We start from the raw sequence: 26,172 nt of genomic DNA, 5'->3' as shown, positions 1-26,172 counted from the left end.
TTCCATGAAAAGTGCTTGGCTCAGCTCACAGCTCAGTCATACAAGGGCTTTTCCCTGAAAAAACCCATCGCATCGTGGTGTGCTTTACCAGTACTTCCTGTTTAGTCATGTAGAACATTAATGAATATGTTTTGATTAATTAATAGTAACACGTATTCAAGTGTGAACTCATAGTACTATATTCAGGAGTTGAGGTTCAATAAAATTAATTCTTATTGCTTCAAGAACCTTCTTAAGTGGCCGTCTCTTGTTTTCAGTACTGCAAATGTGAAGAATGTGGCGGCTGCCACAGCAGTTGGGTGTTGCTACCGTTCACCCACCAGTGCTTTTGCACCATCAGTGCAAATATTAACACAGTGTAATAGGCAGGTATACCATTATAGTATTATTACAAAAGTGGTTCTAACTATTTTCCTTCTCAAAGAGTGTAAGAAACCCTCCAACCCCCATGCAGGGGTCCATGGAACACACTTTAAGAACCACTGACTCCCCTAAGGACAGACATAGACTTTAATCTTTTAAAAACTGATGTGGCTCATGTTACCTAGATGGAAACTCAGTTATCCAACTACAGCACGTGGCACAGCTCTACAAACCTCTTTTGGTCTTACAGACGTTAGGTGTGCACCAGCTCACTTTCGCCCACAGGACGCGAGCCCTGCAGTGTCTCCTCTATTTGGCTGACAAGGAAACTGTAGAATCTCTCTTCAAAAAACCCATTGAAGAAGTGAAGTAAGTGGAAGTTTAAAAATCGTATTAATAGAAAACAGATTCTTTGGAAGCATAACTTTTAAGCCCTATAGTTCAGAAGAGCGCGTTAGAGGGGCCGTGTCAACGTGGTTCTGTTGCCTCGAGTGTCTTTGACGTTCTGGCAAAGGGGAAACAGGCCTTTAAGAACACCTTGTTTCCCTCGAGGCTTTGAGCCATTTAGAAACTGAGTGTTTTCTTCATCTTGCTCAGATTGATTTCTTTTTATATATATATAAATTTATTTTATTTATTTATTTTTGGCTGCATTGGGTCTTTGTTGCTGCGCGTGGGCTTTCTATAGTTGCGGCGAGCGGGGGCTACTCTTCGTTGCGGTGCGCAGGCTTCTCATTGCAGTGGCTTCTCTTTTTGTGGAGCACGGGCTCTAGGTGCGTGGGCTTCAGTAGTTGTGGCTCACAGACTCAGTAGTTGTGGCACATAGGCTTAGTCGCGGCACATAGGCTTAGTTGCTCCGCGGCATATGGAATCTTCCCGGATCAGGGCTCAAACCTGTGTGCCCTGGATTGGCAGGCGGATTCTTAACCACTGCGCCACCAGGGAAGCCCCTCAAATTGATTTCTTTCTAATATTCCATGACTATATTTAGAAGCCTAAAATAGACATTTAACAACAAACTGTCCGATATTTCCAAGGGTTGGCTTTTATTTTAAATGTAAATATGGTCGGTGAGGATGATTCCCATACATGCCTCTGTGTTCCAGATCTTATTTGAAATGTATAACTTTTCTGGCATCATTTGAGGCTCTGAATATCCCCATCACATATGAATTATTTTGCAACAGTCCTAAAGAAGGAATGATTAAGGGTCTATGGAAAAACCACAGCCACGAATCCATGGTATGTACACTGAGTCTTCCGGCGGTGGGGCCTCCGTCTTCTCAGATGCTCTTGTGTTCACTCAGCTGCCCGCCACCACTCAGAGTTCTGAAAGACAGAACCAGAGAAACTCTTGGTTCCTGAACAGGTCTGCTGCTCTGAGGGCTTCCTGACTTTCCTATCCTGGCAGGTGACAAGGCAACTTGGAAGTCCCCTTACCTCTCTCCCTGAAAGCCTGAAGCCATCCCTACCTACCCGAGGGAACACTTTCAATAATCCCTCCCGAAGTCCTGCCTGTGCTCATCTAGACAGACTGTCCCTGTGTAGGGAACATTGTTTCTCTTCCTTCTAGTTACTGGTGGGAATGTAGTCTCTGAGGCAGTTGGAGCCCAGGGTGGGAAGGGTATGAGGCCAACAGGCAAACTGTTCTAGGACAGAAGAAACAAAGTGGGGAGGAAGGGAAGTCTGAGATGCCATTTGTGAATCCATAACAGCAAGAAAGAAAAAGAATAATTTTTTTTTCTTTCCCTAGAGAGATGAAGGCCTTCACTGAAATTAGGCAATAGACACACTTTGACTATAAGCATGTTTTGTCTTTAGCTGCCCTACCTTTTCCAAAGGTGGTTTGATTTACTGGTGTCTTGAAACAGTATGATTTTTTTTTTTTTTTTTTGTCTGCTTCAGGCCGTAAGGTTGGTGACTGAGCTTTGTTTAGAATACAAAATCTATGACCTGCAGCTTTGGAATGGACTCTTGCAAAAGCTTCTTGGCTTCAAAATGGTAAGTAAGACTCAGTGCCCTAGACTGCAGTATATTTTAAAGATTTTGCACAGCATCTCCTAAACATTTTGCACTGATACTTGTTATTGAACAGCTGGATGCTGAAAACATTCACTCTCACTGGCTTCATGCCCAACTTAAAGAACTTGGCGTTAGGCCAGAGAAAGTGCAAACTCAAAACTGACATAAATTTCACTGGAAACAAATGGAAGTTTCCCTGGCCTCTTTCGATGTTTGTGAGTTTGTAAGTGACCTCTGGTGGTCCTCATGGAAGATAAATTTTACTGATATTCTTGTGAAAGTTTAATTTTCACACTGGAATTTTCTGTTTGGGTGGTCTTCAGAACTTTTGTGTTTTATTTTTTCAGATTCCTTATCTAAGGAAGGTTTTAACAGCCATTTCTAGCATCTATTCTTTATGGCAGGTATGTAGTTTTCTAAAGTAAATTTTACAGAATTTAATCTTTCTACTCACCGGCTAGTGCTGGGTACACTCGATTAAGTAGTCAGCTCCTCAGTGAAGCTGCAGGGTGCTGTTCCATTAAAGTGGCGCCTGGACCCAGAATACTCAGCTTGGACATTGTCTCATCCAAGATATCACTTCTCCCAGTTCTGCAGGCCTCAGGAATCACGTCTTCATTTATGCCTTCAAAACACTTTGGCTCAACTGTAACACTGGTCACGGTATAATTTATTTAAATCACACATTCGACTGCCCCTCTTGGACTTTGAGGATCCTTAAAGTCAAAGACCATGTCTTATTCATCTTTTCTAAATTTTATGTGTTGTTCACACACATAATATATATATATAATATATATATAATAGAAATATATAATTTATTCTTAGTTTAATAAATTAGAACATATGCTGAGTAAAACATGAAAATTTTTCTTTACCATTTCCCTTCATAATTATCTCCCCAGAAGTGACTACTGTTGACAATTTCTTACAGAGCTTTCCTATTATCATATAAGCAGGGGTGTGGGCGCGTATATGTGTGGGTGTGGGTGTTGTGTGTGTATATTCATTTTGGTACATATAAATGCAATCACATTCTAGACAAAGTGTTTTTTTCCACATAACAATGGTATCTTGGAGATTGTTTCACATCAGCACATATAGATCTTTTTTTTTTTTGAGATATAATTCACACGTAAAATATACCCTTTTAAAGTGTACAGTTAGTTGGCTTTTAGTATATTCACAAAGTGTGTTACCAACACCACTATCTAATTCTAGAACATTTTCTTCACCTGAAAATATACCCCATATCCATCACAGATCATTCATTCCTTCTTCCCCCCTCCCTCCAGCCCCTGGTAACCACTAGTCTACTTTCTGTCTGTATGGATTTATCTATTCTGGACATTTCATATCAATGGAGTCATACAATATGTGGCCTTCGTGCTTCTTTCACTTACCATAAAGTTTTCAAGGTTCAGCTACATTATCGCATGTATCAGTGTATCATACCTTTTTTTTTTTTTTTAATAAATTTATTTATTTATTTATTTTTGGCTGCATTGGGTCTTCGTTGCTTCACACGGGCTATCTCTAGTTGCGGCGAGTGGGGCTACTCTTTGTTGTGGTGCGTGGGCTTCTCATTGCAGTGGCTTCTCTTGCTGCGGAGCACAGGCTCTAGGCATGCGAGCTTCAGTAGTTGTGGCACACTGGCTCAGTAGTTGTGGCTCGCGGGCTCTAGAGCACGGGCTCAGTAGTTGTGGTGCACAGGCTTAGGTGCTCTGCGGCATGTGGGATCTTCCCGGACCAGGGCTCGAACCCATGTCCCCTGAATTGGCAGGCAGATTCTCAACCACTGAGCCACCAAGGAAGTCCCATATCTTTCCTTTTTATTGCTGCATAATGTTTCATCGTATGGATAGACCACATTTTATTTATCTATTCATCAGTTGATGGATAGTTGGGTTGGTTCCACTTTTTGGTTATTATGAATAATGCTGCTCTGTGAACATTTGTGTATAAGTGAACATATGTTTTTGTTTCTCTTGAGTGTGTACCTAGGAGTGGAATTATTGGGTCTTACAATAACTATGTTTAATCTTTTGAGGTATTTCATTATTTTTAACTCTTAATTGTTCTCCAAAATGTGGAATAAAATGTATCATAAGTTATTTAACCACTCCTCCTATTGATGGAAATTTATGTGTTGCCTTATTCATTTTTTGAAATTCTTTCTCTCCTTCCGCCTTTCCTATGGTCCTAGCACAATGTCTGGCACATACATAGACTTGGTATAAGTTTTGTTTTCTGAACTGAGTTCTGACACTTTTTTCCCAAATGCAACAATAATGAATCGTGGAAAGATACATGGACCCCATTGTTCACAGCAACATTATTTACAGTAGCAAAGATACAGAAGCAATCTAAATGCCCATCAACAGATGAGTGGATAAAGAAGATGTGGTGTAGATAGATAGATACAATGGAATACTACCCAGCCATAAAAAAAAAGAATACAATTTTGCCATTTGCAGTAACATGCTTAATGAATTAAGTCAGATAGAGAAAGACAAATACTGTAAGATATCACTTATATGCGGAATCTAAAAAAATAATACAAATGAGTGTGTATGTAAAACAGAAACAGACTCACAGAGAAAACAAACAAGTGGTTACCAGAGGGAAGAGGGAAGCGGGGAGTGGCAAATTAGGGATATGGGATGAAGAGATACAAACTACTACATATGAAACAGATAAGCAACAAGGATATAGTATATAGCACAAGGAAATATAGCCATTATCTTATAATAACTTTTAGTGGAGTATAATCTGTAAAAATACTGAATCACTATGCATATAATATTGTAAATCAACTATACTTCAATTTTTTCAAATATAAGTAAATAAGAGGGTATTTTGCAGAGCAAAATTAATAATAATGAATCAGCCAGGATTATATGTTAATATCCTGAAATATACAGTTATGAAGAAAATTCTCCTAGAATCTTAATGATCTAGAACTGGGAGATATCAACTTACAATTTTGGTCTTAACATCAAGAATATAAGCTCTAAGTGTATATAGTTCTGTGACTGCAAAATAAAGAGAGGTTCATAAGATCCCAGATATGAATTCTTTAATATACTTGTTTCTGCAGGTTCCCTACTTCAGCAGAGCCTGGCAGCGCGTGGTTCAGATACCGCTACTTTCAGGTATCTTTGTCTCCCCTCTCCCCGACACACTGACAGTAGCATTTTATAGTTATGTGTATAGACACATTATTGTTGCTTTTTATTTTCAGCCTCTTGTCCTTTAAGCCCCAGTCAGCTGTCAGATTGTTGTGAGAGTCTCATTGCTGTCCTAGAGTAAGTAAAATATTTGTTTTCCTACCCCCCAAAATCAGATTTGTTGATTATAAAATTCCTTTCTAATAAACGTTCCTATGAGTAATTCCTTTTTGGGGGGAAGTTAAGCATACCACTTGATTTGAAAATAAAATATCTCTATTATTTTTACAATGTCTACTTTCCACATGCAGTGCAACTAGTAAACTTATATTCAACCTGCATTCCCTAAACTTTGTACCCAGTTTTAATGTGAGTATAGAGCACCTTTTGTGACTACCGTAAATCATACAGTGTTGTCTCATAGATTTTGAGTCTTCTAAGTATTTGTCTTTAGCCACGTATAGACTTTCAGACACAATTATAGCTGCAGTCAGGAGTCTGTGTTCCTGTAGATCAAGTCTTTTATTCCACGAAGGATGTCATAAAAGGCTCAAGCTACTCATTACTAGGCATATGTTATGCACCAGCATTTTAATGTTTAAAATTATTGAAACCATAGACAGGTAACCACTGTGGAAAACTAGGAAGGCCAGTATAATCTAGTGAATATGGCAGGTTATTAACTAATTAACGTGCTCTCTTGAAGATGTCCAGTTTCGGATGATCTTGACCTGATCAGAGTGGCCAGGCAGTATGTCCAGTTAGACCTTCCGGCTTTTGCATTAGCCTGTCTAATGCTCATGCCCCACTTGGAAAGAAGGCACCAGGAAATAAAGGTATCTTGCAAATTGTTGCTCCGGGGCTGCCAAGGGTGTGGAAGGTCTCATGCTGTATGTCCCCTGCAAAAGGTTCCACTTTCTTTTCACCAAATCTGTAAAGCGTGAGTGGGGTGGAAGGTGTGTGTGGGGGTCTGGTGGGAGGCAAGACTGAGAGACAGATGAAGGTTTGTCTGAGGGATGCCCGAAGAGGAGTTTGCACCTTATTCTGTATCAGTGGGGAACAGTGAATTTTCCTGCCAGAATAAAGTGAAATGATCAGGCAGTATTTTTGAAGGAATAATCCACGTGGGCCTGATCAGAGGAGAGAGGGGGCGAGAAGTGAAACTCTTGGGAATCATTGCATTTGAATAGGAAATATCCAACAATCTTGTGGCTAGGCAGGGGAAGCCTGAGGGGATAAGTACCTAAAGTAGGGTGGTGGTAACGAAAATGAGCTAGGTGGGAAAGATGCAGCTTTACTTGGTGATTAGATGTGGGAGATAAAAGAGAGAAGAGTCAGGTTGTGTGTGGGTGTCTAACAAAGGCACCACGAGCATTCTGAGGATAGAACTTTTAAAAATAACTCCCATCCCCTTTATACTATAGAATAAATAGAACAAAGCATTTGGAAATGTTTTTCAATTATTTCCCCACGGATAGAGAAGCCAGTACATAGAGATCTATATAAATGAGCACACGTAATTTTTATTTCTCACTTGTTCTATTCGTTGCATTTTTTCAGAGCCATCTGTGCCTGTCTTTGACTTTGTTCCTTTTTGACTCTTCTTAAACTCATCCATTGATGCTTTTCAGAATTTTAGTATTTAAATAGATTCCTTTTGGCACTTAGAATGACGAAATGCTTATTAAGCAACTCTTTGCTGTTGGAATAGTTATTTGTAAAATGCTTTTTTTCCTTATTTCAATAATTTTGTTGTTGTTGTTGATAGAGGTGGTTTTTTTCCTATAGTAGATATGCTTTATGATATTTCAAATTTAAAAATGAAAACCTTCCAGGTTTGACAGAAATTAGTAGTAATTATACTTTTCCATTAATTATGTTTTGATTTTTTTCTCTAGAATTTTCTGGGCTCGTGTGACCCTCAGATCATTTTACAGCAGTTAGAGGAACATATGAATACTGGCCAGCTGGCAGGGTTTTCACATCAAGTAAGAGGCAATTTCCTCTCCCTTTTGTTATGAAAAACTTGATATTAGAAGGTAATATATTTTCCCCAAACCAAGATTAAGCTGAAAACTTACCATCTCGATCTGTTTGTTAATATATACAATTATTTTGCTTTCATTAAAGCCTCATTAAATTTTTAAAAGGCAGGGACCCTGGCTGTCTTGTTTGTTTAGTGCTCTACTCAGTGGAAAATCTGTAGCCTTCAATACTTGTCATTGTGAACAGTTTTCCTTGCAAAAAGTCCCAAAGTGCTTAGCAACAACTTTTTATTTATTCACTGTACACTGAAATGGACCAAAGCAGTCCCCCCTGCCCACCCCCTCAAAGAGGAGGCTTAGTCACGATGCGATGATAATTTAACTTCTAATTGTCAGAAATGTTTTGGTATTGAATAGGATGACATGGCATCTAACACATTTTGCATATGATGATACCTGTCATTCTACAGGTTAGAAGTCTGGTGCTGAATAATATCATAGATAAGAAGGAGTTTGGGATTTTGGCAAAGACAAAATACTTCCCAGTGTTGAAATCACACACGATGAATACCAACAACGTCACTGAACTAGTAAACTATTTGGCAAATGAGTTAAGGTAAGTTAATAAAATTGTTTAAAAAACAACTTAATGTAGAATTTCCTTAAAACTTATCTTTATTTTGGAGGAAAATATCAAATAATCGTAAAGCTATTTGATTGTAATTAAAGGCTCCAAATAATTAAGCTGTAGCATCACTACGTTACACATACCTTGCTACTAACACATACTAAGAGGTTAGTTGTCTTGTAATCCAATCTCTTGGCACATGAACCTGGAGTCAGACAATTAATCAAGCTGACTTACCTCCCAAAATAGTCCTGCTCTAAAACCCTACATTACAACTTTACTCCTTAGACACTTGACCAAAGAATCAATAGCTATATGTAACATAATTTTTGCTAAGCTTGGTTATCTAATTTTCCAGCACTCACAAGTTTAGAAACAGTAAGCTTCTTGGGATAGGGCTCGGAGGGGATTTGGAAAGTAAAAAGAAGGGAGAAATGGGCTGGCACAGAAGAAGGGGAAAGCTCAGTCAGGACTGAAATATTTCTGGGTCCGTCCCTACATTTGATCTAACTGTGCTGATCCCTGGGAGGTGTCACTTTCTCAGGGCCACGCCATGGATTTCTTTCTGCTTGTTTACCACTTGTGATCCAACCATAATTACAGGTTGTCATTTATGAACAAGTAGTATTTTTTGAGATAAAATTGATATATATAATCAACTGCACATACCTCAAGTATGCCACTTGATAAATTTTGATATGTGTATACACCTATGAAGCCATCACCACAGTGGAAAGGGCAAACGTATTTATCACTCCCACGTTTTCCTCATGCCCCTCTTCTTCTTTCTGATTCCATAGCTTAGAAGAAGCTTCAGTCTTTATAACTGAATATTACAAGCATTGTGGGAAACCTGTGCCACCAGAAGCCACTCCCTGTGAAACTCTGAAGGTAAATCTGGCCCAGAGTTACTGGGTTCTAACCTGACACGATTTTTATTTCTAGGGTCTTAAAATTGAGCCAACCTGTTCTGGAGATAAATGTATTTTTATGCGTGACTGCATGTATTTTTATATTTCACTTTTTGTGTGAGAGAGTCCCAGACCAGGAATCAAGAGGCCTAGGTTCCACTCTCAGCTTTATTTATTTAATTTTTTGGCCACACCGTGCGGCTTGAGGGATCTTAGTTCCCCAACCAGGGATTGAACCTTGGCCCACGGCAGTGAAAGGGCAGAGTCCTAACCACTGGACCGCCAGGGAACTCCCCGACAAACTAAATTTTAAAGGGCATTGATTAATGTTGTGCTGGAGTATCCATTGCTTTTATTACTTCTTCTTTAATTAGCTGAGACATATACGTTCACTATAGAAAAACAAAAGGAAATCTGGAAGAGCAGAACTTCCCTGGTGGTCCAGCGGTTGAGAATCCACCTTCCAATGCAGGGACGCCAGTTGGATCCCTGGTCGGGGAACTAAGATCCCACATGCCGCGGGGCAACTGAGGCCACACCACAGCTACGGAGCCCTTGTGCTCTGCAGCTCGCGTGCCACAACTAGAGAGAAGCCTGTGCGCCATGACGAAAGATCCTGCACGCCACAACTAAGGCCCAATGCAGCCAAATAAATAAATAGATAGATAGATAATTTTTTTAAAAAAAGAAATCTGGAAGAGCAAAAATAATAATAACAAGAAAACTGATAACTTGAAATCTCAGAAACCAGAGATAAGATCATTGTTAACAATTTGGTGTACATTCTTCCAAATGTTTTTGTGTATAAAATATGCATGTAAATCACTTTTATTCCTGTTCTGAACTTAAATATAAGGTAAAAATTTTAATTTTGATCATATTTTGGTAGTTTTAGTGGACGTAATTAAGTTATTAGCGGTTTTTTTCTTCCCTTGGTCCAGATCAGTCACATTAAAATAAGCCTGCATTTTGTTAACATGCATTAATAACTTCCCTTCTCCACTTCCAGTCTGTTGTGCTCAATGGCTTAAGATTACTTTTTCAAAAAGGGAGAATATTGATTCAGTAGACAGATTTGTGGCCCTTAAAATGTATCTGTTTTTCTCCAGTCATATCTGTCTAAAATGCAAAATAATCTCATACGTATATTTTTAGCAATATAGTTAAGGGCTTAAGTTCTATAGTTTATCAAACCATTTTCTATTTAAAAAACTAAGTGACACCCGTAAAAATGCTTCTGTGTTTCTTCCCATTTAGGTGTTTCTTAATGGATCATAGTAGATCATCAAAACTTTCTTCAAGAAGAATAAGAGGATGTTTGGAATCTGTTATCAACTGACCCTATTTATTACAGTTTTTAAATTGTGCAATCTGTGTACAGTAGCTATTGTCAGATGTTCCTCGAGAAGTAATAAATAAGATGCTTAATAATAGCATAACTGTCTCATAAAGAACTCATGTCACAAATTAATAAATGTTTTCTTTGCCAGTTACATGTATAACGTGTAAAGACTATTAGTTTTTTTGCACTCTGTATGAAGGAAAGTTTTTTGCTCCCCCCATAAGAAAAGCAACTACTTATATCCTGTTTCTTCCATCTATATAAATAAGAATATCAGTCTTTTTAACGGCATTCTAGTAAATATGGATATAATCTTTGCTGCAGAGCGTATCCGTTAGTGGCCAGCCAGAAATACAGAAACCACTCTAGCTAGTTGAAGCAGAGAAGGACTGAGTGTCAGGAATTGGTTACAAAGCTGTCAAGAGGACTGAAAGGCAAAAGGGAGATGAAGAGGGGGCGCTGGAGAAACTAAAGGGAAGGGGCTGTTCGCTTAACACCAGAAGCTGCTTTGAGACTTCCCTGGTGGTTCAGTGGTAAAGAATCCGCCTTCCAATGCAGGGGACGCAGGTTCGATCCCTGGTCAGGGGACTAAGATCCCACATGCCGCAGGGCAACTAAGGCTGCGTGCCGCAACTACGGAGCTTGCGTGCCTCAACTAGAGAGCCTGAGTGCCACAACTACAGAGCCCACGTGCCCTGGAGCCTGTGTGCCACAACTAGAGAAAACCCTCACGCCACAACTAGAGAGAAGTCTGCGTGCCACAACTACAGAGCCCATGTGCCCTGGAGCCTGCACGACACAACTAGAGAAGAGAAAACCCGCACGCCACAATTAGAAGCCCGCGAGCCGCAGCAAAGAGCCAGTGCACCGCAACAAAAAGATCCTGCACGCCTCAACGAAGATCCTGTGTGCCGCAACTAAGACCCGACACGGCCAAAAATAAAAATTAAATTAAATAAACAATTAATTAATTAAAAAAGAGAGAAGGAAGCTGCCTTGCCTCGGAGCTCGGGCGCTGCTGTTCCGGAGGCTGAGCCTCCTCCCCCCGGCACTGCTGCCCACGCGGCGCTTGGTCACCCTCGGCTAGTGCTGCCGCCTCCAGAAGGGAAAAGAGGCAGCGTTTTGCTTTCTCCAGCCTCCTGATTCTCGTGCCAGTGCCAAGAGATAGCAGGAATGAACAGAAGCCATCTGGCAAGGGGTCTGGGAGACGCAGTCTGCAGGCTGTAAGCCCCCGGTAGGACAGGGCAGGATGGAAGCTGGCCTGCAAGGGCGGTGTGGAGTTGAGAGCCTGCAGCCAGGACCCAGCACACAGAAACGTCACTCACCTCTATCCTGCCTGTGTAGTCTTTTGCTCTACTTGTGAATAAACTGAATTTGATAATACTAGAATTTGTTTGCCTTTGCTTTGCCTGTTGAGAAAAATATTATTTCTGTACAGGAAACAACATAATATGACTAAAAACATGGGTTTTGGATAAAAAACAAGTCTGGGTTTGACCTCTGGCTCTATCACCTGCTAGCTGTGTGATCCTGGACAAGTTATATAACGTCTCAAAGCCTTAATCCCCTCGTTTGTAAACCTCCTACTTGCAGGAGGTTTAGATGGTCATCTGCTTGCTCTCTTCTGGAAATTTACACCAATATTTTCCACAAAGCTTTTTCCTTATTTGGAGTTATTTCCTTAAGATACATTCCCAGGAACAGATTCACCAGATCAAAGGGAATAAAGGTTTTTTTTTTTTTTTTGACCATGCCGAGTGGCTTGCGAGCTCTTAGTTCCCTAACCTGTGATTGAACCCGTGCCCCTTGCAGTGGAAGCTCAGAGCCCTAACCACTGGACCGCCAGGGAACTCTCAGAAGGACATTTTAAAGACTGGATGCAAATTGCCAAACTGCATGCATTTCAAAAGGTCTTCTTCACAAGAGCCTATTCCTACCAGAAACATGAACGTCTGCTTTACTGTATCCTCCCCAACGTTGGGTGATCATACTTTTTTTTAAAAATTAATTTAATTTATTTACTTTTGGCTGCATTGGGTCTTCGTTGCTGTGCTCAGGCTTTCTCTAGTTGCGGCGAGCAGGGGCTACTCTTCGTTGCGGTGCACGGGCTTCTCATTGCGGTGGTTTCTCTTGTTTCAGAGCACAGGCTCTAGGCGCACGGGCTTCAGCAGTTGTGGCACATGAGCTTAGTTGCTCCGCGGCATGTGGGATCTTCCCGGACCAGGGATCGAACCCGTGTCCCCTGCATTGGCAGGTGGATTCTTCTTAACCACTGCATCACCAGGGAAGTCCTGCAATCATACTTTTTAAAACTTTTTGCTAATTTGATAGATGAAAATAGTGTCTCAGTATTTACATTTGTATTTCTTTAATATCTATGTTATTGAACCTTAAGAAAACTAATTATAAGCCTGAGATCACAAGTAGAGCCTGTGATTGTATTCTTGGGCATAAATGTGCAAGGAATGGAAGGGTCAAGTGGTGGCACTAGAACGTAACAAATGGAAGTGAACGTTCCGGCTTCATGGACTCAAGCTGCGCTAAAAAAGGAGTTCTTTCCCAGTCTTAACACTGGTTTCATTGTTCAGAATAAAGCTCTGGATGTTAACTAGATCTATTGTGGTGATCATTTCATTGTATATACAAATATTGACTCATTATGTGGTACACCTGAAACTAATGTTATATGTCAATTATCCCTCAAAATAAAATAATTTTAGATTAGGAAAATTTATCAAATAAATTGGTGGAAGATTAATAGACATGCACAGTTCTCATAGGTAATGGGTTAGCTTTTGATACGCCAAAGAAGTAGCTTTATGGAGTATAAATATATTTGAATTTAAGTTCAAATACATAATTAGCCAGGATACTTTTTGTTGTTATATTTATTATATTTTTATTAGCCATGATCGTTTTTTTTTTTTTAATTTATTTATTTAATTTATTTATTTTTGGCTGTGTTGGGTCTTCGTTGCTGCGCGTGGGCTTTCTCTAGTTGCGATGAGCAGGGGCTACTCTTCGTTGCAGTGTGCGGGCTTCTCATTGCAGTGGCTTCTCTTGTTGCAGAGCACGGGCTCTAGGCGCGTGGGCTTCAGTAGTTGCGGCACATGGGCTCAGTAGTTGTGACTCACGGGCTCTAGAGCACAGGCTCAGTAGTTGTGGTTCACGGGCTTAGTTGCTCCGCGGCATGTGGGATCTTCCCGGATGAGGGCTCGAACCCGTGTCCCCTGCATTGGCAGGCAGATTCTTAACCACTGCGCCACCAGGGAAGCCCAGCCATGATCGTTTTTATCTTTCCACTCTTGTCTCCATACAGCCATTCTCCGTCCCCTTCCCTAAGTATATTCTTAAAACATAAGCCCGATCTCATCTTGTCCTGCTTCACACTTTTTACTGGCTCACCATTGTCACTTAACATAAAATCCAAGTCGCCAACTGAGGCACACTGGCACCTTTGCTCAAATTAGAAACAAAGATCTTGATGAAATAAAAATTCACATTATGGGACTTCCCTGGCAGTCCAGTGCTTAAGACTCTGCGCTTCCACTGCATGGGGCGCAGGTTTGATTCCTGGTTGGGGAACTAAGATCCTGCATGCAGCGTGGCATGGCCAAAAAAAAGAAAATTTTGCATTTTTTTTTTTTAAAAAGAGATTTTCAAAATTTATTTATTTATTTCTGGCTGTGTTGGGTCTTCGTTTCTGTGCGAGGGCTTTCTCTAGTTACGGCAAGCGGGGGCCACTCTTCATCGCGGTGCGCGGGCCTCTCACTATCGCGGCCTCTCTTGTTGCAGAGCACAGGCTCCAGACGCGCAGGCTCAGTAATTGTGGCTCACGGGCCTAGTTGCTCCGCGGCACGTGGGATCTTCCCAGACCAGGGCTCGAACCCATGTCCCCTGCATTGGCAGGCAGATTCTCAACCACTGCGCCACCAGGGAAGACCAAAAATTTCGCATTTTAAGACAAGAAAAACTTAAAACTTTTTCTCTACTTGTTTTGGCCTCCTCTCTAGTGTGCATTGTGCATCTGCATTATGCATAACCAGACCTCCCCTATGGCAGAAATACCTGCTCAACCATAAAGCTCAATTTTTCTTCTTCTAGCACCAGCCATGTAACTCCTTAGAACCGGGGTCCCCAACCCCTGGGCCGTGGACCAATAGCGGTCCACAGCCTGTTAGGAACAGGGCCACACAGCAGGAGGTGAGTGGCAGGCTTCGTCTGCGGCTCCCCCATCGCTCGCATTACCGCCTGAACCATCCCCTCCCCCGTCCGTAGAAAAATTGTCTTCCACAAAACCGGTCCTTGGTGTCACAAAGGTTGGGGACCTCTGCCTTAGAAGATGCCATTCCTTTCGCAATCCTATAACAGGTCACAATGACCTACCACTCGCCTTGCATGTGCAGACATCTTTGGTGAGCACTATGTAAAATACCAATATATTGGTTCCCTTATAAAGATTGGTGCAGGGACTTCCCTGGTGGTCCAGTGGTTAAGAATCTGCCTTCCGATGCAGGGGACACGGGTTTGATCCCTGGTAGGGGAACTAAAATTCCACATGCCTCAGGGCTTGTGTGCTGCAACTAGAGATCCCTCGTGCCACAACTAAGACCTGATGCAGCCAAATAAATAAATTAAATATTTTTTAAAAAGAAAAAAAAAGGTTGGTGCAGAACAGACTGGTCAGACAACCTGGGGAGATACTGGGCTGCACGTAATGAAAGTTCTTAGCTTAAATACTTATGACTACTAATGTTACGAGCTATATTTCTTTCTTTTTTTCCCTTAATCTTTTATTGATTGATTGATTGATTGATTGGCTGTGCTGGGTCTTCATTGCTGTGCGCGGGCTCTCTCTAGTTGTGGCGAGCGGGGTCTGCTCTTCATTGCGGTGCATGGGCTTCTCATTGTGGTGGCTTTTCTTGTTGCAGAGCATGGGCTCTAGGCGCATGGGCTTCGGTAGTTGCAGCACGTGGGCGCAGTAGTTGCGGCACGTGGGCTCAGTAGTTGTGGCTCACGGACTCTAGAGCACAGGCTCAGTAGTTGTGGCACATGGGCTTAGTTGCTCTGCAGCATGTGGGATCTTCCCAGACCAGGGCTCGAACCCGTGTCCCCTGCATTGGCAGGCGGGTTCTTAACCACTGCGCCACCAGGGAAGCCCTAGCTATATTTCCTGTATTCTGCCTATTTTACAAGATTATTGTTTCTTGCATTACCAAATGTGTGACTGGACCTCAGATAAAATTAATGATGACCAGGGCTTCCCTGGTGGCACAGTGGTTAAGAATCTGCCTGCCAATGCAGGGGACACAGGTTTGAGCCCTGGTCCGGGAAGACCCCACATGCCAGGGAGCAACTAAGCCCGTGCGCCACAACTACTGAGCTTGTGCTCTAGAGCCTAAGAGCCACAAATACTGAAACCCACGTGCCACAACTACTGAAGCCCACGTGCCGCAACTACTGAAGCCCGCGCGCCTAGAGCCCGTGCTCCGCAACAAGAGAAGCCACCGCAATGAGAAGCCCGTGCACCGCAACGAAGAGCAGCCCCTGTTCGCTGCAACTAGAGAAAGCCTGCGCACAGCAACGAAGACCCAACGTGCCAAAAATAAATTAAAAATAAAATAAATAAATTAAAAAAAATTCATGATGACTTGATGACTTGAAATGATCAAAAATATAGTTCTATAAGATCAACGATTTTAATAGTGTAGCTCTAGATATGGGAAGAAGCAACAAGAAGGAACCATTTCCTGGACCATAGCAGACCAGTAGGACAGGTGGTCCAGAGGCCTTTGGTTACAGTTAACAGAGCCTAGTCCAGTAATAGCACACTGAGTGGCCCATCAACAAAATCCCCACCTGACCTGGGAATGCACATTCCTAGTGCCATGAGGCAAATTGGTCACGAAATGCCTCCCAAACCTTGGTTGCAATTAAGACTGAAAGGAAGGGGTTGTAAAATAAAGAATGGTGCCCACCATCCGGTTCTACAGTAATCTAGTCATTAGCTGCTGTAGTCACTGACCTACAATACCCCCTGAAAGGATGGGGATGAGTCACTTTGTGCTCTGGGAAAACTGGCAGAACTGGTCCCCAAATAGATACTTTCAGGAGAGGATTTTGTGAACCCAGTTTCTTGCATCTTCCCATATTTAGAAAAGCACTAAGATGTCTCTCCCTGGTGACTAGCAGCAACCTTCTATCAAGATGTGTGCTTGATTGCACGTACCCCTTCACCAAAATCACATCTATGCTCACCTCCCCCCTTACCTCTTGGGAGCAGTCCTCAGAGCTCTCTGAGACACTCTCCCAACTTACAATCCTCAGGTTGGCTCAAGTAAAGTTTTTCATTTCTGTTTTAGATTGACTATTGATTAATTTTTTCTGTCAACACTCTCTAGGAAGATTTTCTATAAAAACGTTCTCCTCTCGGTACATCTACCCGAAAAAGGCTGCTCGGTACATCTACCCTCCACCCTGCAGAGGGTCACATTTTTTAAAGCACAGGATTTAAAAGGTGGATCTGTTACAGCTCAGTACTACCTGCCTATCCATACCAGGGCTTAGAAGTGGATCCAGCCCACTTGCCTTTCTGGCCTCAGTTCCTACCACTCTCCCCTTTTCTCTGGCCAGTGTCTCCCCACCCCAGTCACTTGCTAGGGCATGAACGTATGTACTTCCTTCACAAAACTGTTCAAAATTATCTTTGTCGCCTTCTTTATTGATTGTCTCACCATTCATTATTTTGTCCCCAAACCTTAGAGCCATGCCTCATGTAGTAGGCTCTTAATATACATGTATGAGATAAATGAATTCTGGCTACCCATTTTTCAGGGTAAATTTCCTTCCTCGAATGTTGCATGGTCACATGAACAAATGAAGGAACCTCATTACACATAACCAAAAAAAAAAAAAAGGGAGGCATTTAGCAACAATTAAATAAGTAAAAACATTATATTTAATTTTCATGACTCATGCACAGTCTTTCATCATCTCTGACTTTGCATGAGGTGGCTCAATAGCCATTCCTTTGACTAGTTGGAGTAGAGAATTTAATTAGGGAGGCGCTGCTTGCCCTTCCCAAGGATGGAAAAGGTGGTCTGACAACATGTAGGATATTCAGTCTTCTTTCTGCTGTTTCTTCTGGGGCCCAGAAATTTGGAATCTACTTGCTGTGCTTATGTGAACACATTGGATCCCTCCCTTGGGTAGTTTTTGACAAGTTTTCTTTAAGTAAGAGAATAAGACTAAATAGTTTTGGTGATCACATCCATCCAGGTGGGAGTAGCTAAGCAAGCATACATAGGTGCTTAAGATAACCAACGTGTTCCTTTTTTGTTGAATGTTGGTGCCCTAGGTATAAGAGACTAGTGCTCCCCCACCAAAGTTTTTTATTGCATGTCCTTCAGTAAAAAATTCTCAATACATACTCCCAATGTGTATTCTTTTAGTAGAGATTTTGAAAAGAAGAAATAAGGACTATATTCAATATCTTGTAATAACCTACAATGGAAAAGAACCTGAAGCTGTACACCTGAAATCAACACAGTATTATAAATCAAATATAGTTAAATTTTAAAAAAGAAGAGGAAATAAAAAATAGAGATGCTAATACTTTCTTCCTATATCCAATGGATTGTCCTGTGCACACCATTTTGGAAACTACTGGGAGAGACGACTTTACTTTGCAATACTCTTTTTGATTGATTGATTGATTTTGGTTGTGCGGGGTCCCATTTGCAACACGCAGGATCTTAGCTGTGGCATTTGGGATCAAGTTCCCTGACCAGGGATCGAACCTGGGCCCCCTGCATTGGGAGCGTGGAGTCTTACCCACTGGACCACCCGGGAAGTCCCTACTTTGCAATACTCTTAATACTGAGGTATAATTTACATCCAATAAAGCACATAAATCTTAAGTCCAAAGCTGGGTTACTTTTCACCTATTTCTACAGCTGAATAATAATCCTAATCAAAATATAGAACATTCTAGCACCCCAGAAGACTACCTCCTCCCAGAGCATACTCCCCCCATTAATAACCACTCTTCTGACCTCTATCATCAGAGATTATTAGTTTTACCTGGTTTTGAACTTCATATAAATGGGCTGTTACGGCATCTACTCTGGAGTCTGAATTCATTACTCAGCATTATAAGCTTCATCTCCGTTATTGTGTGCAGCAATAGAAGTAGTTCATCCTTTTCCATTCTTGTGAGTATCCTATTGTATTAATATTAATATACCTGAATTTATCCATTATACTCTTTTTTTTTTTTTTTTTGTCCTCGTTGCATGTGGGATCTTAGTGCCTGGACAAGGGATTGAACCCATGACCCCTGCAGTGGAAGCATGGAGTCTTAACCACTGGACCACCGGGGAAGTCCCTATCCATTCTACTCTTGACAGATAGCTGGGTTATTACCAGTTTTTGACAATTATGAATAAAGCATCTCTGAACACTCCTGTACACGTCTTTGGTGGACAGAAGCCCTCACTGACCATGGGTGTGTTTCCGTGAGTGGAAGTGCTTGAGTAAATATTGCCAAACAGGGCTTCCCTGGTGGTGCAGTGGTTAAGAATCCCCCTGCCAATGCAGGGGACACGGGTCTGAGCCCTGGTCCAGGAAGATCCCACATGCCGCGGAGCAACTAAGCCCGTGCGCCACAACTACTGAGCCTGAGCTCTAGAGCCCGTGAGCCTCAACTACTGAAGCCTGGGCGCCTAGAGCCCATGCTCTGCAACAAGAGAAGCCTGTGCACCACAATGAAGAGTAGCCCCCACTCGCCGCAACTAGAGAGAAAGCCTGCGCGCAGCAACGAAGACCCAACGCAACCAAAAATAAATAAATAAATAAATAAATTTATTTAAAAAAAAAAAATATATATATATTGCCAAACAGTCTTGCCACAGTGGTTGTACCATCTACACTCCCACCAGCGAGAGAGAGATTGCTCCACATCCTTGACAACATTTGGAATCACCAGTCATTTTAATTTAATTTTATTATTTTTTAAATTTATTTTTATTTTTTAAAATGTTTATTGGAGTATAGTTGATTTACAATGTTGTGTTAGTTTCAGGTGTACAGCAAAGTGATTCAGTTATACATATACATATATTGATTCTTTTTCAGATTCTTTTCTCATATAGGTTATCACAGAATATTGAGTATAATTCCCTGAGCTATACAGGAGGTCCTTATTGGTTATCTATCTTATAGATAGTGTACGTATGTTAATCTCAAGCTCCTGATTTATCCCTCCCATCCACGTTTCCCCTTTGGTAATCATTAGTTTTCTTTTGATATCTGTAAGTCTGTTTCTGTTTTGTAAATAAGCTCATTTGTATCATTTTTTTTTTTTAATTTACTATTTATTTATTTATTTTTGGCTGCGTTGGGTCTTCGTTTCCGTGCGAGGGCTTTCTCTAGTTGCGGCAAGCGGGGGCCACTCTTCATCGCGGTGCGCGGGCCTCTCACTGTCGCGGCCTCTCTTGTTGCGGAGCACAGGCTCCAGACGCGCAGGCTCAGCAGTTGTGGCTCACGGGCCCAGTTGCTCCGCGGCAGGTGGGACCTTCCCAGACCAGGGCTCGAACCCGTGTCCCCTGCATTGGCAGGCAGATTCTCAACCACTGCGCCACCAGGGAAGCCCTGTATCATTTTTTTAAAAATTAGATTCCACATATGAGTGATACCATATATTTGTCTTTGTCTGACTTACTTCATTTAGTATGATAATCACTAGGTCCTTCCATGTTGCTGCAAATGGCATTATTTCATTCTTTTTTATGGCTAATATTCCATGGTATATATGTACCACATCTTCTTTATCCATTCCTCTGTAGATGGACATTTAGGTTGCTTCCGTGTGTTGGCTGTTGTGAATAGTACTGCAATGACCACTGGGGTGCATGTATATCAATCCTTTTAATTTTAGCCATCCTAGTGGGAGACCTTACAATACTCTTGATGAAGGGGGAAAAAATGCCAGGACAAACATCTTGCCTTCCATTCTGGCTTATCTCCCCTCCCTTTTCCACTTGAGATTTGTGGATGAGTTAAATCCACAGTGTATCTGCATATCTCAGAGTCCAGTGGCCATCACACTATATGATCTTAACCAGTATGCACAGCAAGATTCTAAATCTTAACTCACAACAGCTAAGTCTTACCATAAACTTTACAAACAATTAGAGAGCTACAAAGTGGGTTTTTTTTTTTCTTTCTGGTACTCTTTACATATTCAAAAGCAACCAGAAAACAAGAACTTGTGCTTCTAGAACAACCAAGACTGAATGTTTTCTAAAGGAAATAAAGAAATTTCTAGAGTAATTTCTTTTTTTGAACTCTCCTTCCAACATCCATAAGACCAAAGAATACAACCTCTAAACTGACTTTCCCTTGGTAAGTAATCCTACAGCTTAAACAAAAAAAGGTCTTATTGAGATATAGTTCACACACCATACAATTCGCATATTTAAAGTATACTATTCAATAGTTTTGAGTATATTCACAAATATAAATTTATTTATTTATTTATTTTTGGCTGCCTTGGGTCTTTGTTGCTGCGCTCGGGCTTTCTCTAGTTGTGGCGAGTGGGGTTTACTCTTTGTTGCGGTGTGCGGGCTTCTCATTGCAGTAGCTTCTCATTGCAGAGTACGGGCTCTAGTGTGCAGGCTTCACTAGTTGTGGCTGGCGGGCTCTAGAGCACAGGCTCAGTAGTTGTGGCTCATGGGCTTATTTGCTCCGCAGCATGTGGGATCTTCCTGGATCAGGGCTCAGACCCGTGTCCCCTGCATTGGCAGGCGGATTCTTAACCACTGCGCCACCAGGGAAGTCCCCACAGTCAATTTTAGAACATTTCCATCACCTCTAAAAGAAACCCCATACTTTTTAGCTATCATCCCCCTATTCCCCCTCCCAAACCCCACCTGCCCACAAGCAACCACTAATATACTCTCTGTCTCTGTGGAATTGCCTATTCTGGACATTTCCTATAAATGGAATCATACAGTATGTGGTCTTTAGTGGCCACGAGGTTCATCCATGTTGTAGCATGTATCAGTACTTCATTCCTTTTTATGGTGGAATAATATTCCATGGCATAGATAGACCACATTTTGCTTATCCACTGATGGAAATTTGTGCTGTTTCCACCTTTTGGCTATTATAAATAATATTGTTATGTCCTATAGCTTTTTAACCACCTTGATACTTTGAGGGGTTTTTATTATTTTCAGTATGTATACATATTGGCTTATTCATTCTTAAGATATCAGTTAAGACTCTGTGATCAGATTTTTTCCACTCCCTGTCTTGTCTCTGGGAGCGATTCTCTGCACATACCATGCTGTTTCAAGTCTTTGCTCCCATTCTCTCTTTGCCTAGTTAACTCCCACTCATTCTTTATTACATGACATTTACTCAGTATCCAAGTTCCTTGAATTACTTAAGAGAATATCTTATTTATATGACTATGCATCTACATATGAAGTGTTAGGATAGTCCTTGCATTCAAAGAAATATGATGAATCAGGAGAAATGGCATGATCTCAAAACCAGGATTATTGTCAACTTATTTTTTCCAGTGTTCTCTATATAGACTTGATTATTTAAGTCTGAAAAGGATGTTACTCATAGCCCATACTATATTTCATGCCTCAGAAGAAGAAGTGGTAATTTACAAAATTTCTTCCTCTTCTTCCCACCCCATAATATCACACGTCTGTAGTTGCTGATGTTTTTGGTCATATGGAGCCAGAATATCTAGGAAAACTTTTGTCATCAAATGGTATGAATGCATATGCTGGTGTTTCAATCTCTCTCTTTCTAAGATGACTCTTAACCAACCACAGTATACAACATTGATTGTAATAGTTGAATCATTCATAAGTTTGCCATGTAAAAATAAGAATTCTGGGGAATTCCCTGGCGGTCCAGTGGTTAAGACTCCACCCTCTCACTGCCAAGGGCCTGGGTTTCAATCCCTGGTCAGGGAACTAAAATCCCACAAGCCGTACGGCGTGGCCAAAAAAAAAAAAAAGAAAAAAAGAATTCTGCATTCTGCATGCTGATATATTAGTGGGTGACATTTTCTCAGAATGTTCCATGCTTTTGGTTCAATCTAGTTTACTGGTGGGATTTTTCTATATTTTCATTTTTACTTCTGGGCTTAGCGAGACTGAAAAGAAAATGTAAGTGGTGAAGGTTGTATGGAAGAGTGAAAGAGGAGATCTTAAGAGGGAAAGGAAGAAAGAACCAGAAGGATGAAAGCCAGTGACCAAGTTATGCCATCACATCATATTCATCCAACCTCCTTGGTTAGGTCTCTTGAAAGGCAGTGGGAGAAAACTCAAGTTTCTCTTCTATTTGCCCCAAATATCTCTGTATTCATTTTCTAGGGCTGCCATAACAAATGACCACTAACCGGGTGCTTTAAAACATCGGAAACTTATTCTCTCATGGTTCTGGAGGCCAGAAGTCCAAAATTAAGGTGTCAGCAGGACCACATTCCCTCCAAAGTCTCTAATGGAAAATCCTTCCTTACCTCTTCTAGTTTTTGGTGGTGCCAGGTGTTCCTTGGCTTGTGACAGCATCACTCCAGTCTCTATCTCCATCATCACATGGCCCGCTCCGTGTGTCTCTCTGTCCTTTTCTGTCTTTTATTTATTTATTTATTTATTTATGGCAACTCTGCGGCTTGTGGGATCTTACTTCTCCAACTGGGCCTGGCAGTGAAAGTACCGACTCCTAACCACTGGACCGCCAGGGAATTCCCCTTTTCTGTCTCTTATAAGGACACTTGTCATTGGATTTAGGGCCCACCCTAATCCTGTAGGATCTCATTTTAATCCTTACCTTAATTACATCTGCAAAGACACTATTCCCCAGTAAGGTCACATTCTGAGGTTCCAGGTGGATGTGAATATTGTGGTTGGGGAGTAGGGGGGACACTTCAAACCACTCCAGCCTCCTGAAATTCTACTGCTTCTGCCTTTGGATAAAGTGTGTACTCCTTTAAGTGACAGTGAGCTCTCTACTTTGCCACTGATAAGAAACAATCATTTTATACTTTTTTTTTTTTTTTGGCTGCGCCTCACAGCTTGTGGGATCCTAGTTCCCTGACCAGGGATCGAACCCGGGCCCTCAACAGTGACAGAGTAGAGTCCTGACCAACTGGACCACCAGGGAAGTCCCACAATCATCCTATAATTTTTTTTTTTTTTTTAATTTTTTTGGCTGCGCTGGGTCTTCATTGCTGCTTCTCTAGTTGTGGCAAGCAGGACTACTCTTCATTGCGGTGCACAGGCTTCTTATTGCGGTGGCTTCTCTTGTTCCGGAGCACGGGCTCTAGGCATGCGGGCTTCAGTAGTTGTGGCACGCGGGCTTCAGTAGTTGTGGCACGCGGGCTCAGTAGTTGTGGCTTGCGGGCTCTAGAGTGCAGGCTCAGTAGTTGTGGCGCACGGGCTTGGTTGCTCCGCGGCATGTGGGATCTTCGTGGACCAGGACTCGAACCCGTGACCCCTGCATTGGCAGGCGGATTCTTAACCACTGCACCATGAGGGAAGCCCTCATCTTATAAATTTAACTGAAGTAAACTAAGGTACAGAAAAGTACGGAAATCGCAATGGATTTTCACAAAGACAACGTGACTATGTAATAAACACCCAAATCAAAAAAAAAAAAAACAAAACACCCAAATCAAGACACAGAACATTCCCAGTATAGATGAGGAACTATGTTCTTTCTTTTTTTTCCATTAAAGACAAAATTTTATTTGTGGTAAAATACACATAACAAAATTTACCATCTTACCCATTTTAAAGTGTACAGTTCAGTGGCATTAAATACTTTCACACTGTTCGGCAACCATCCCCGCCATCCTGCTCCAGAATTTTCTATCTTGCAAAACTAAAACTCTGTCCCCATTAAACAATAACTCCCCATTTCCCCAGCCCCTGGTAACCACAATTCTACTTCTGTCTCTATGAATTTAACTACTCTAGGGAACTCATGTTAAGTGGACCCATACAGTATTTGTCCTTTTGTGACTGGCTTATTTCACTCAGCGTAATGTCTCTGGGTGCATCCATGTTGTAACACATGTCAGAATTTCCTTCCTTTTTAGGGCTGAATAATATAGGAACCATATTCTTTTGAAAGGTGATGACAACCTCCTTCTGATTTTTTTTTTTAAATTAATTAATTAATTTTTTTTAATTTTATTTATTTTTGGCTGCGTTGGGTCTTTGTTGCTGCGTGCAGGCTTTCTCTAGTTGCAGCGAGCGGGGGCTACTCTTCGTTGCAGTGCACCGGCTTCTCTTTGTGGTGGCTTTTCTTTGTTGTGGAGCACGGGCTCTAGGCACGCAGGCTTCAGTAGTTGTGGCACACAGGCTCAGTAGTTGTGGCTTGCGGGCTCTAGAGCACAGACTCAGTAGTTGTGGCACACGGGCTTAGTTGCTCTGTGGCATGTGGGATCTTCCCGGACCAGGGCTCGAATCCATGTCCTCTGCATTGGCAGGTGGATTCTTAACCACTGCACCACCAGGTAAGTCCCCCTCCTTCTGATTTTTATGGCTAAGTGTTTACTTATTTTCATCCCTGACTCTAGTTAGTAAACAATGTATGTTTCACTAGTGTTTTCCTCCTTGGTGATTATAGAGTTCAGTTTTTCGGGTTTTTAAACCAGAACCTAGCCCTCTGCTCTGGATCCTGTGGTTTTGGCCGTGTTACCCAATCTCACGTGCATTTTAACTATCCCATTTTGTGTGTGTGTGTGTGTGTGTGTGGTAAAAGTCACATGATATAAAACATAACTATTTTAACCATATTTAACTGTACAATTCAGTGGCACTAAGTACATTCACATTGGTGTGCCACTCTCACCATCATCCATCTCCTGTAACTATCCCATTAAATCTACAGAAAAGCTAAAGAAGCAACAGCTTTCAAAAGTGGATACAAGTAACCAGCAGGGCAAGTCTCAAAAAACCATTTTTTATTCCTCTTTCCTTTCCCTTTCTTTGCAGCTGGCTCATAAGCAGAGCCCGAAGGACCTTGGCAGTAGTTTAGATTTAACTCAATGTCCTCATCCTGGCAGCCCTCTGAGAGTCGGCAGGATTCTGTGTTTTGTTTCCTTTTATTTAAGCACACTTACTCATTGTTTTGGAAATACCTCACATTCCAGGCGATTCAAGACTTCTTGAATAAACAACTCACCTCTTTAGAGAGAAGACCCATTGAATATGTGAAATCCCAGCTGAGTCAAAAAAAAACAACCAAGATGTGAAGACAGAGAGGAAGGTAACTCCATGTCCCTATTAGAGATTCTCAGAGGAATACATCTTAATTAATTTCCATCATGGCTAAGGCCCTGCAATATTTATAGACAAATATAGCACCTTAATCAGCATGGGTGAAGGACCTAGTTCCCTTAATCCATCAGCTGGGAAACAGGTTTTTACCGTAGGCGACCTAAGTCATTTATTTTAATAGTTTACACATTACACAATGACTTAGGACTAAGTGCCAAGAAATATAGTAAGAGCAAGATCAAATCCAAACACACTTCAAGTACTAATCTCTAATATTAGCCCTTAAATGCCCTTATAAAAGCCCATCCAGCTGCAGTATCCGTTTTCTGAAAGCTTTCTGTCTGTGGAGTAGAGCAGGAAACGTGTAAGGCTGTGTATGATCAAGCCACTGACCATGGCTGTCCTCTTGCTCTCTGTCCACCCCCTGCCCGACCAGT

The 26,172-nt window shown here is 41.6% G+C and overlaps 1 protein-coding gene and 1 non-coding gene across 2 annotated transcripts in view; one reads left to right on the top strand and one right to left on the bottom strand.

Moving 5' to 3' along the window:
- The window catches only part of KNTC1 (kinetochore associated 1), a 69,240-nt gene extending 56,501 nt beyond the window's left edge, over nt 1-12,739 (top strand). The window contains exons 54-64 of the mRNA XM_068563132.1: nt 614-732; nt 1,470-1,605; nt 2,269-2,364; nt 2,733-2,789; nt 5,486-5,540; nt 5,630-5,693; nt 6,262-6,391; nt 7,454-7,543; nt 8,011-8,156; nt 8,969-9,059; nt 10,337-12,739. Of these exons, the coding sequence (XP_068419233.1) occupies nt 614-732; nt 1,470-1,605; nt 2,269-2,364; nt 2,733-2,789; nt 5,486-5,540; nt 5,630-5,693; nt 6,262-6,391; nt 7,454-7,543; nt 8,011-8,156; nt 8,969-9,059; nt 10,337-10,357 (1,005 nt within the window). The 3' untranslated portion in view covers nt 10,358-12,739. The remainder of the gene's footprint in view (nt 1-613; nt 733-1,469; nt 1,606-2,268; nt 2,365-2,732; nt 2,790-5,485; nt 5,541-5,629; nt 5,694-6,261; nt 6,392-7,453; nt 7,544-8,010; nt 8,157-8,968; nt 9,060-10,336) is intronic.
- Nucleotides 12,740-23,538: 10,799 nt separating this feature from the next.
- Nucleotides 23,539-23,612, bottom strand: TRNAD-GUC (transfer RNA aspartic acid (anticodon GUC)). Its single transcript has one exon. It is a non-coding gene; the product is annotated as a tRNA-Asp (tRNA).
- Between the last annotated feature and the right edge of the window lie 2,560 nt (nt 23,613-26,172).

Source organism: Eschrichtius robustus, chromosome 14, assembly GCF_028021215.1.
Source record: "Eschrichtius robustus isolate mEscRob2 chromosome 14, mEscRob2.pri, whole genome shotgun sequence".
NCBI lineage: Eukaryota > Metazoa > Chordata > Mammalia > Artiodactyla > Eschrichtiidae > Eschrichtius > Eschrichtius robustus.
The sequence above is the reverse complement of the archived record's forward strand: the minus strand, read 5'-3'. Positions and strand labels throughout refer to the sequence as shown.